Consider the following 12,235-nt stretch of genomic DNA (forward strand, 5'->3'; position numbering starts at 1 on the left):
CCATTTAGTTGGGTTGTGTTTTCTGTAGTGTGCCGAAAAAATCTTCTTCTTCTTCTTTCGGCTGCTACCATTAGGGGTCGCCACAGCGGACCATATCTTTCTGTCATCTGCATCTTATTCTGTTACACCAATCACCTGCATGTCCGCTCTCACCACATCCATAAACCTTCTTCTTTTCCTCTTCCCCGGCAGCTCTATCCTTAGTACCCTTCTCCCAATATACCCAGCATCTCTCCTCTGCACATGTCCAAACCAACGCAATCTCGCCTCTCTGACTTTGTCTCCCAGTCGTCCAACTTGAGCTGACCATCTGATGTCCTCATTTCTAATCCTATCCATCCTCATCACACCCAATGCAAATCTTAGCATCTTTAACTCTGCCACCTCCAGCTCTGCCTCCTGCTTTTTGGTCAATGCTACCATCTCCAACCCATATAACATAGCTGGTCTCAATACCGTCCTGTAGACCTTCCCTTTAACTCTTGCTGATAACCATCTGTCACAAATCACTCCTGACGCTCTTCTCCACCCACTCCACCCTGCCTGCACTCTCTTCTTCACTTCTCTTCCACAATCCCTATTACTCTGTACTGTTGATCTCAAGTATTTAAACTCATCCACCTTTGCCAACTCTACTCCTTGCATCCTCACCACTCCACTGACCTCCCTCTCGTTTACACACATGGATTCTGTCTTGGTGTTCCTACTGACCTTCATTCCTTTCCTCTTTAGAGCATATCTCCCCCTCTCCAGGGTCTCCTCAACCTGCTCCCTACTCTCGCTACAGATCACAATGTCATCAGCAAACATCATAGTCCACAGGGACTCCTGTCTAATCTCATCTGTCAGCCTGTCCATCACCATTGCAAATCAGAAAGGGATCAGAGCCGATCCCTGATGTAATCCCACCTCCACGTTGAATGCATCCGTCACTCCTACCACAGAACTCACCACTGTCACACTTCCCTCGTTCATATCCTGTACAACTCTTACATACTTCTCTGCCACTCCCGACTTCCTCATACAATACCACAGCTCCTCTTGAGGCACCCTGTGAACTGCTTCTCAAAGACGCAATGCAACTCCTTCTGGCCTTCTCTAAACTTCTTCATTAACATCCTCAGAGCAAACAGTGCATCAGTGGTGCTTTCCTGGCATGAAACCATACTACTGCTCACTAAAATGCTAAGTTTAAAAGTTGAACAATGTGCCAATTTGAAATTTTTAGTAAAATTGCATAAAACACTAACAGAATGTTTTCAAATGCTTACTACAGCTTATGGGAATGACTACCTGTCTCGTGTGCATGTGTTTGAGTGGCACAAAATATTCAGCGAGGGACGTGACAGTGTCAAAGATGATGAACGCCCTGTCCAAGAATGAAAAAAGCTCTTCAAAGCAAGTCAAAATTCAAAGCCATGCTCATTGTATTTTTCTGTATCAAGGGTGTAATTTTGGAAGAATGGGTTCCAGAAGGCACAACAGTTAACCAGCATTATTATAAGGAAGTTCTGAAAGAGCTGGGAGAAAAAGTCAGAGAAAAACAGCCACAACTGTGGGAAAATGGTTTCATTCTTCACCAGGACACCTTCTGTAAAGCAGTTTTTGACCGACAAGCACATTACTATCCTTGAACATCCTCTATATTTGCCAGATTTAGCACTGTGTGACTTTTATCTTTTCCCTAAAGTTAAATCAGTGCTTAAAGGGACATATTTTGAGTCAGTTGATGCTGTAAAGAAGAAAATGGCAGATGTGTTAAAACAGCTGACTGAAATTGATTTGCTCCATGCCTTCGACCAGTGGAAAACAAGACTGCAGCAATGTATTAGTGCAAATGGGGAATATATTGAAGGGGACAAGCATTAAATTTGTAATACATATAAATAAAGGTGAGTTATTTAATCAGTCTCGTTATTTAATAGACACACCTCGTATGTCGCAGAATATACTTGCCTCCGGCATGCTGGCAAATTGCATTGAGAACCAACTATAGCTGGTTTAAGGGTTACAATCCATAAATGCATTGGCAAAGCATTTCATCGTAAGGGTGAATCACATAATCAAGGACACCAGTGGAAATTAAGGGGAAGTGCATTTAAAACTGAATCCATGAGGCCAGGAAGCACTACCAAGACATGGAGTTGAAGCAGAAACCTTGACAACCTTTAAGAATCCAACTGAGATACTGGGACAGCTCAGCTATTGGATAAACAAATTGGCTTGATGGACTGAATGGTCTCCTCTTGTTTGTCAGGTTTCTTTTGTTGTTATGTTCTAGTAGTGCTGTCATGCCATCTGACTTTCAGGGGGCTTCTGTGGACCTCTTTACATATTTCGTTTCTCTAAGTATGCCCTTATTTTTCCCCCTGGCTGCACTTTTGACTAACGAACAAACCCTATAATATACATATTTAAGTTTACCAATCAGATAGCCATACTCTAAGTGTTTTTAATAGATTGCAACTAATGCCAAAAGTAATAAAATGTTTTAACCAATCACTTACACTGCCCTTCGAGATGTAGTTGGAGTCGTGCATGATGTCCCGTGCAAGTCCAAAATCACATATTTTCACCAGTTTCCCTTCACAGATTAAAACATTTCTGGCCGCCAGATCCCGATGCACACACTAAAATGTGAAATAAAACGGAAAGGTCTTTCATAGTTGTAATTTACACAGAAAGTATGTCAATCCCTGTTGTTTTTTCTTTTGCCCATCATGCCACATTCTATCGTGACTGAAGAGTCTGGACATAACAAACAGACAGACTTTATACTGGCATAGTGTGAGGATTAGAAGGGGTTTTTAGGAATTGAATTGATTAGATAGACATGTCGAGAGAAATTTGACCTCAATGTGTTGAACTTACATTTTTAGAAGCCAGGAAGTCCATCCCTTTGGCTACTTGATAGCTAAATCCCACCAAGTCTGTAAAGCTGAGAACCGGGGACTCATTAATCACAAGTGAGTTGTTGACGCTTTCTGGAGCTGGAAAAAAAAAAGCAGAAAAAGGATAACTTTGTCATATATTGAGCTTCAAATTGGGTGACACTCACTGTTGTCATTCATAGTTTCCTTGCTAAAAACGAGTGAGTCACATTCCACACATTATGGATGTTTTGTTGGCTATCCCATCATGTAGACAATTAGGAAGATGTGAATTAACGTGTTAAGAAGCCAGTGTCCCTCAGGCTGTTTTAAGATTTGCTCTGACATTGAGCAGACTGAAGAACCAGTGATGGTCAGTGACAAACAGGGTGGGCACTGAGAGGAAAAGCATGGCAGCCTCAAACCAGAAAAAGTCATCTTATAAAGTTACAGTTAGGACTGGAGCAACCATAATGATCTCTTCTGTAACCTACATCTTATAATGGTACATTCAAGAAGAGACATTATTAAATAAATATTGAATGAGGTTGGGCAGTTTATTTACAGAAGCTAAGGAATTTTTGAAGGCTTTATGGTCTGGCGGACCTGGTGTTCAGACTAGGACCCAAGCTTATTGAGGTGGGTAGCACAAATGGTTAATGATGCCCCCCTAACACCCCCCAAATCCCTGGTTTAAACTGTCTGTGGAGCTGACATGCTTTCTCTACATCACTTTGGCTGTTTTTTTCAGGTGCTCCAATTTTCCTCCCAAGTCCCAGTGGGGGATTTTAAATGGTGACATTAAATTGGCCAGATGTGATTGACTATACAGTGGGCTCAGAAAGTATTCAGACTCCTCCAGATTCTACTCTTTATTTGTTGTAATTTAAATGTAAGACCACTAAATTTGCCATTTTTGCTGATCAGCATACATTTTCTTGGAAGCTTAATCTTTGCTTGCCAATATAAGTTGTTTGTGATGTTTAATGCTAAAATCTGTCAGTGCCATGACTGAGCTCAAGAATCTCTTGATTGTGTCCTGATACAGAAGTTGCCCTAAATAAACTCAAGGCCATCAAGGCCCCTCACTCTTAAAAGTGACAGAGCGGTTTTTCAGAGCGATGCCATAGAGCTGGGGTGCCCAACTCCGATCCTGGAGGGCCACAGTGGCTATAGGTTTTCATTAATAACCATTTTCTTAATTAGTGATCAGTTTTTGCTGCCTATTAACTTCATTTAATTGGTTTTCTATTCAAGAGTCAGATTGTTTAAATAAGAGGCAAGCCATGTCAGTTCTGGCTGCAGGGTTTTGTTCCAAACCAGTTGCTTCATGAGAAGTCAATTATTAATGTCAATAAGTGACATGTTTCTGCTTCACTTTAGTTGTCTCGCTTGTTAATATTGTGAACCCTTAATTGCTTATTTTAGTCTTAATTAAACTGCTACATTCACTGTTTTTCTTCTTCTTTCGGCTGCTCCCGTTAGGTGTTGCCACAGCGGATCATCTTCTTCCATATCTTTATGTTCTCGTCACTTGTTCTGTTACCCCCATCACCTGCATGTCCTCTCTTACCACATCCATAAACCTTCACTTAGGCCTTCCTCCTTTTCTTTTACTTGTCAGCTCTATCCTTAGTATCCTTCTCCCAATATACCTAGCATCTCTCCTCTGCACATGTCCAAACCAACGCAATCTCGCCTCTCTGACTTTGTCTCCCAACTGTCCAACCTGAGCTGACCCTCTAATGTCCTCATTTCTAATCCTGTCCTTCCTCGCCACACCCAATACAAATCTTAGCATCTTTAACTCTGCCACCTTCAGCTCTGTCTCCGGCTTTCTGGTCAGTGTCACCGTCTCCAACCCATATAACATAGCTGGTCTCACTACCGTCCTGTAGACCTTCCCTTTCACTCTTGCTGATATCCGTCTGTCACAAATCACTCCTGACACTCTTCTCAACCCATTCCACCCTGCCTGCACTCTCTTCTTCACTTCTCTTCCACAATCCACATTACTCTGTACTGTTGATCCCAAGTATCTAAACTCATCCACCTTCGCCAACTCTACTCCTTGTATCCTCACCATTCAAATGTGTGTGATACGCCATCTGTTGGAATGACAAATGCAATGCTTATGTCTCTGTTATTTGCCTTTTGATATGGGATTCGCAAAGGACTGTTAATTTTGTGATGCACCATCTGTTGGAATGATAAATGCAATGAATTTTATTACTACAAATGTTTCTAATCCGTCATCTGTTTGGAATGACAGAGACATGGCAATTGGACAGACAAAAGATACACAGACATTTATCCTTTCATTGCAGTGCATGAGAGGACTGGTATTACACTCAGCTCTGATTAGGTAAACACAGAGAAATAAATACACCAAAGCTATTGCTTCTAATTGGATGTCTACATGTGTTCTTATTCATCACATGAACCTCATATTTTAGTCTTTCTGCTTTTGTATGTGTATAGAAGCACTTGATGTAGAAGACAGAGAAGGCCAGCATCTTGCAGATATGGCTTGCCATAATAAAAAGGAAAAGCCACACAAAATAACTGACAATAAAAGAAGGTCACCTTTCTAAAAATCCCCCATGAGCTCACCTTGTCCTTGGTAACTGTCCCTCTGGTAGGGGGTTTCATAAACAGCTGGCTCAATGTCTGCATATTTAATGCTGTCTGACTGCATTGCCACATACTCTGTGGAGTCATCCTTACTCATGTCCATGTATCCTCCATCGCTTTCACTAGTCAGTGTTACGTAGCTAAAAAAGAAACAAAAGAATCAGAGCTGTTTGAAACAAGAGCATTCCAATTCCAATACAATGTTCATTGTGACTTTAACAAATGGAGCGCATGAAAAGCAAACACGTTGATTAAAATTCCAGTTCATTTTGAAGTATGATGAAGCATTACAGAGTCTTAAACAAAGGACAAACTGAAGGGGCATGACTGACGAAAAAATATGAGCTGCTGGATATTTGAAATGATATAAAGCAGCAGGTGTCTACATCCTGTAGATAAACACTTGAATTTTCTATGTTGTATCCACACACAATAGTAGCTCTTGTATGCTTTCACTTATTGACCTCATGATGTTCTAATGTAATCCTTGCAAAACCTTGAAGAGACCATAAAATCTGAAGAATCACAATATGTATGATGTCATTCTGTCTGTAAACACGTGTTATGCTGCACGGCTTTGATTTTGTTTTTGCAGAATTTCCATCACATTCGCATGACAGAAAGCAGATTTGTCCATTTTGCTTCCCAAGCACAGAACACCTCATTTGAACTTACCTCTTTCCCTGGCCATTTGTACTGGTATTGCTGTACATCTCAGTGTCCCGTCTTGACTTGTCAGCGTAATACTGTAGGAAAGTGTGCTTGTTCCTGTGCAGGTAGTCTACCAGGTCTCCATAGCGGCAAAACTCCGTGATGAGATAGATGGGGCCTGAAAAATGAACGAGATCATCAATCCCACATATCCTGAGCAGTTTTACAAAATACATGTACATTATACTATACAGTATTGCATAAGAGGGATATTTTTGTCTGAAAATTGTGTAGTTGTTGTTGATGCTTATCTATCTATCTATCTATCTATCTAGTATATAGTGCCTTTCATATCTATCTATCTATCTGTCATATAGTGCTTTTCATATCTATCTATCTATCTATCTATCATATAGCACCTTTCATATCTATCTATCTATCTATCTATCATATAGCACCTTCCATATCTATCTATCTATCTATCTATCTATCTATCTATCTATTATATAGTGCCTTTAATATCTATCTATCTATCTATCTATCTATTATATAGCACCTTTCATATCTATCTATCTATCTATCTATCTATCTATCTATCTATCTATCTATCTATCTATCTATCTATTATATAGTGCCTTTCATATCTATCTATCTAGCTATCTATCATATAGCACCTTTCATATCTATCTATCTATCTATCTATCTATTATATAGTGCCTTTCATATCTATCTATCTATCTATCTATCTATCTATTATATAGTGCCTTTCATATCTATCTATCTATCTATCTATCATATAACACATTTTACTTTTTTTTAAATTTTTAATAATTTTATTGTAATCATTCCATACAAATCGATCAATTTTTACAAAAAAATAGGATTTAGATTGAAAAACAAGTCGACCCCCACCCAATGGGGTAAAACGTAAAGCTTGTAAACATATCTAAATTGATGAGTTTAATAGACCAATAGAGATGAATGGAAAAGAAAAAGAAATAAGGAGATAATTGCTTCCTTTGTGCTTTAAGAGCTTATTCTAAAATATTATTGATTAGATCCTGCCAGATTTTGAAAATATTCTGTACAGATCCTCTAACTGAATATTTGATTTTTTCCACTTTCAAATAGTATAAAACATCAGTTACCCACTGACTTAAAAGAGGAGAGTTTGGGTTCACTACAGAAGTGTAATGAATGCAATCACAGTTTGTTTGTCCTTCTCATCTTTAAACACATCTGGAAGAACACCAAACACAGCTGTTAATATAACACCTTCCACATCTATCTTTAGCATGGGAAAAGGCACTATATAAATAAAATCTATCTATCTATCTAAGTGTCATACTTCACATCTAAACATTCTAATTATTTGTGTTTAATAAAAGCAAAACTTTTAATGAGAACATCAATGTGATCCACAGCACAAATGTGTTTTCTTGTTTAAACCCATTTAAATAAGCTGTCACCACAAGGCTTTGCTTATAATTTACATCTGTTGCTAATTGTGTTTTTTAAATATACACAATATAGCTTATTTCTTGTGGGCACTTTAGCATCACACCTATATGAGCATATTGGACATCCCATTCCAACACTATGGGCACTAATATGGATGTGGTGCCCCCCTCACAAGAGCCTTTTCACAAGGTTTTGCAGTATGTCAGATGGAATTTATGCCCCTTCAGCCCTGTGAAGGCAGGTATTTATGTGGGATGAGCTGGCCTGCCTCACAAAAGTGTTCAGTAGGGTTGAGGTCAGGGCACTGTGAAAGCCACTTAAGGTCCTCCATGTCTTTATGGACATTTTATGGACTTGTCTTTGCCGGAAGAGGTATTCCCCAAGCTGTTGTCACAAAGTTGGAAGTTTACAGTTGTCTAGAATGTCTTTGTATGCTGTAGAATTAACAGTAACCTTTACTGGAACCAAGGGTATAAGCCCAACCCCTGATAAACAACCACAGCCATTTTACCTCCTCCTATCTTTACTGTAGGCAGTATACGCCATACTCCTGGCATTCTCCAAACCCAGATTCATCTCTCAGATTTCCAGATAGTGAAGTGTGATTCATCACTCCAGAGAACAGATTTTCACTTCTCCAGAGTCTAATGGTGGCATTTTTAAATGAAAATGGTCTTTGTCCACACAATATCATTTACACATAAATTATGCAAGTTTCTCTGCCCACATTAAATAACTGAAAACACATATGATGATGTTCGCCTATGCAGGGCAGGCACGATTCATCAGAAAAAGAAAGAGAAAAGTCCTCTTGAAAGGATGGTTAAGCAGTCAGCCATGGGATTTAATGTAAAACAGTAGCAATATTTAAGTAATTTGCTCCTCATGCATGTACAGTATGTGACATTCAAACAATACAAAACACAATTTAGATGCATACAGGTAAGCAAATACAACAAACGCCATGGAAACTCTTTAATGTTTTCTCTATTGTAATATGATTTTCTTCCATGATGGGTGACCAATCAGTGAATGACACATTGTAATAATCAGGAAGCAATAAAGGAAGGATGACATAATAAACATGAACCAGTCAGAGCATAAATATCTGTGCTTTCAAATCTTTACATTTCCACCAATCCACACTGCGAAGATGAGCACATGGCTTTGAAGATCCTTATCAAAAATCTCAAATTTTAGGGTTTAAAAGTTTAGAGGTAGTGCAGACGAAAAGTGACAGACTAATGTCTGCATTTTTCAGTGAAAGTGTAGTAGTGTGGATGCAGGTCATGTGATTGACAGGTTAGGGTTTCATTATAAGCATTTGTGTTTAAACCAATTTGTCATTAATTCAATAATGAGAAACCTTGAGGTCTTAGGATGATCAGCATCAGACATGAAGAATTTTCACTTCTGAGCACTTGTTGGTGCTAGAGACATGAACTACCATTTCAATAACTGGCACCAAGAGTGGCGTTTAGTGGTGGCAAGTGGGGAGACCACCCCAGGGCCTGCGCCTAAGGGGGCCCCGCTTTTGAGATCTGTGAATCTGTCAAGTTATATTCTCCAGTTATATTTTGATAAAGTCTGCGTGTTATCTTGCAAAAAAAATTTAGCTGAATACTGTAATGAGAAAATCCAGTGTATGTTAACATTATTTTTATTAAACTCATGCTCAAGTTTATTCAGCCCACACGTACCGGTAACAGCATTTGACATAACCAGCTCCGTGTGGGGTTGGTCAGCTCGAGGCCCCGCACACCCCTAAGGCCGCCTCTGACTGGCACTGTTTTAAAATGAAATAAGAAGCAGCATGCAATATTACAGAGAATTTAGGAATTGGGAGGAAGATGCTGGAGTGATACCTCTCTTAGTGCAGGCTCCCAGAAGGTTGACAATATTGAGGTGAGGCCCAAGGTGACTCATTATCTTCAGCTCTGACATGAGAGCCTGAGTCTCACTTCTTCTTGCAGTGGCTGTTTGGTAGAAATTCAAAAATGTTTTAATTAAACATGTATCTGTCCTTTCCAAATGGTCAGTCAGCATCATTAGATATGACACAAGTGCAAGACAGATTAGAACTTTTTACAACTGTTCTGAAAACTATTTTTTTTTATTAAAGCAACTAACCATCATAGTGAGTGAGTATTTTTTTCAATCATCAAAAACTTTCTCCTGGTTCCCCAAGTACCTTCAAGAAAGCAGTGCTGCATTTTGGCATATGGAGGATTTTACATATAAAGCAATAGGTAGGTGGATACCAGCCCATCTCAATCCCGCAGTTATTTAACATATATATATATTTAAATCTAATAAAATAGTCCAGCCATCAAATATAGATAGATAGATAGATAGATAGATAGATAGATAGATAGATAGATAGATAGATAGATGTGAAAGACACTATATAATAGATAGATAGATAGATAGATAGATAGATAGATAGATAGAAATAAAAGGCACTATAAAAATAGATAGATAGATAGATAGATAGATAGATAGATAGATAGATATAGATAGATAGATAGATAGATAGATATGTAAGGCACTATATAATAGATAGATAGATAGATAGATAGATAGATAGATTTGAAAGGCACTATATGACAGCCCGACAGACAGATAGATAGATAGATAGATAGATAGATAGATAGATAGATAGATAGATAGATAAAATTAATTCTTTATGTTTATATAGTGCTTTTCTCACTACTCAAAGCATTTTTTTCAAAACGAAAAATTTTTCAAAACTTCAACTACCACTAATGTGCATCATCCAACTGGATGATACAATGGCAGCCATTCTGCATTACATTCGCCACACATTAGCTATTAGGTGGTGAAGGATTGGGAGATAGTTAGCCAGTTAGAGACAGGGAATGAATAAGGGGCCACAATGACTAGGCTGTGTCAATGTCAGAAATTATGCATATGAAATACAGATTGGAACTTTAATACAACTGTTCTGAAAACTATTTTTTTATATAAATTAAAGCAACTAGCCATCGTAATGTGTGAATTAGCCAGAACATAGAGATACACCGTACTCTTTACGAAGAATGCCCCGGGAACTTCAATAACCACAGGGAGTTATCTAAAGGAATGTGCCAATTTTACAGCACTGTGTCCCCATTACTATACTGGGGCATTGGGATCCACATTCGGACCACAGGGTAAGAGCCCGCCTGCTGGCCTCACCAAAACTTATTCCTGCAGCAACACAGGCTTTTCCTAGTTGGTGTCCAATCTAAGTACTGGCTGGGCCCAAACATGCTTAGCTTCAGGTGGATGACCTGTTGAAGTGCATAAAGTATGGCTTCTGGCAGGATAGATAGATAGATAGATAGATAGATAGATAGATAGATAGATAGATAGATAGATAGATAGATAGATAGATAGATAGATAGATAGATAGATAGATAGATAGATCATACTCATAGAACTTACATTTCAGCATTTTCACTGCGACTTTAGTTGCAGACTGTGAGTGGCTCAGGCCATAAGCGGTGGCTTCCACAACCCTCCCAAAGGCTCCAGAACCCAGAGTTCGACCTTGAAATGCACACAGTGTTAGAAATGTACATTATTACTTGGCTTTGAAAGAGAATAAAATGCTGATTTACAAGATACTAGGCTTCATTATATATTACAGATAAGAATGGCTCTATGTGTTTCATTCATGGGGGAACCTGGAAAATAACAATGTTGGCCAAATTCATTTTTATATCAGCCTTGTTATAACTATAATACAATTGCTTTAAGTTTAGGTTAAAAGATTTGGTAAGTTCATCAAGATAAAAGTGAATGATATTAATCCTGAGAACTTGTTGACTTGATAGAGTACCTTTCTATAATAAACATCTTCCTGGCGTGAATTGCAGATAAAGCACACTTGATTCCAGATTTATTATGTTTGAAAAATGGCAAAAGAAGTGACTCATCAAAAAATAACTATATGACTTGATTCAGCAACCAAGTGTTTAGAATCTACAACTTTATTCACTGGTAGACCTAAAACAACCTACCCTATTTGAAGTAAGTGAACATCGTTCCAAAGAGCTTTAAAGGTAAAGGACAACTATGTCTACATTTGAAACATATAAACACTGATAAGAGGCTCAGTTAAAGTCACACAGGCAGTCAGGAGTGATGATGAATCTGTGGCCTTCATTTTTTATACAAATCCCTTTCATAGTAAACATTACACCAATGTATTTTATAGACATAAAGTGGATTCAGAAAAAAAATCAGACTCCTTCACATTTTTTGATATTTTGTTGCAGCCTTGAGCTAAAATTCTTTACATTAATTTTTTCCTTCATCAAGCAACACTCAGTACTCTAAAATGACAAAGTGAAAATAGGATTTTAGAAATGTATGCTATAGTGTGGAGTCGCCTGAAATTGAGTCACAGAAGATCAGGAGACACCAGCATTGGAGGACAGCCAAGGAAGGAAAAAGAACACCCTATCCAGGCAGAAATATTCGTTACTTTTCATTTCCAACAACTTTAAATGTCTCCAAAAACCTCAATTTACAGAGCTGCAAGATTCTCAATTGTTAAATAGTTTGTGAAACAATTTTTAGGGTCAGTTTTGCAAAAATATCTGCTAAAACAG

At 38.3% G+C, this 12,235-nt stretch overlaps 1 protein-coding gene across 1 annotated transcript in view; it reads right to left on the reverse strand.

The window, feature by feature from the left end:
- pdgfrb (platelet-derived growth factor receptor, beta polypeptide) overlaps positions 1 to 12,235 on the reverse strand; it is a 146,873-nt gene that overhangs the window by 25,732 nt on the left and 108,906 nt on the right. The window contains exons 13-18 of the mRNA XM_039774317.1: positions 11,064 to 11,168; positions 9,482 to 9,592; positions 6,180 to 6,333; positions 5,484 to 5,644; positions 2,872 to 2,990; positions 2,508 to 2,630 (exon numbers count right to left, since the gene is read on the reverse strand). Of these exons, the coding sequence (XP_039630251.1) occupies positions 2,508 to 2,630; positions 2,872 to 2,990; positions 5,484 to 5,644; positions 6,180 to 6,333; positions 9,482 to 9,592; positions 11,064 to 11,168 (773 nt within the window). The remainder of the gene's footprint in view (positions 1 to 2,507; positions 2,631 to 2,871; positions 2,991 to 5,483; positions 5,645 to 6,179; positions 6,334 to 9,481; positions 9,593 to 11,063; positions 11,169 to 12,235) is intronic.

Source organism: Polypterus senegalus, chromosome 13 (genome assembly GCF_016835505.1).
Source record: "Polypterus senegalus isolate Bchr_013 chromosome 13, ASM1683550v1, whole genome shotgun sequence".
NCBI lineage: Eukaryota > Metazoa > Chordata > Cladistia > Polypteriformes > Polypteridae > Polypterus > Polypterus senegalus.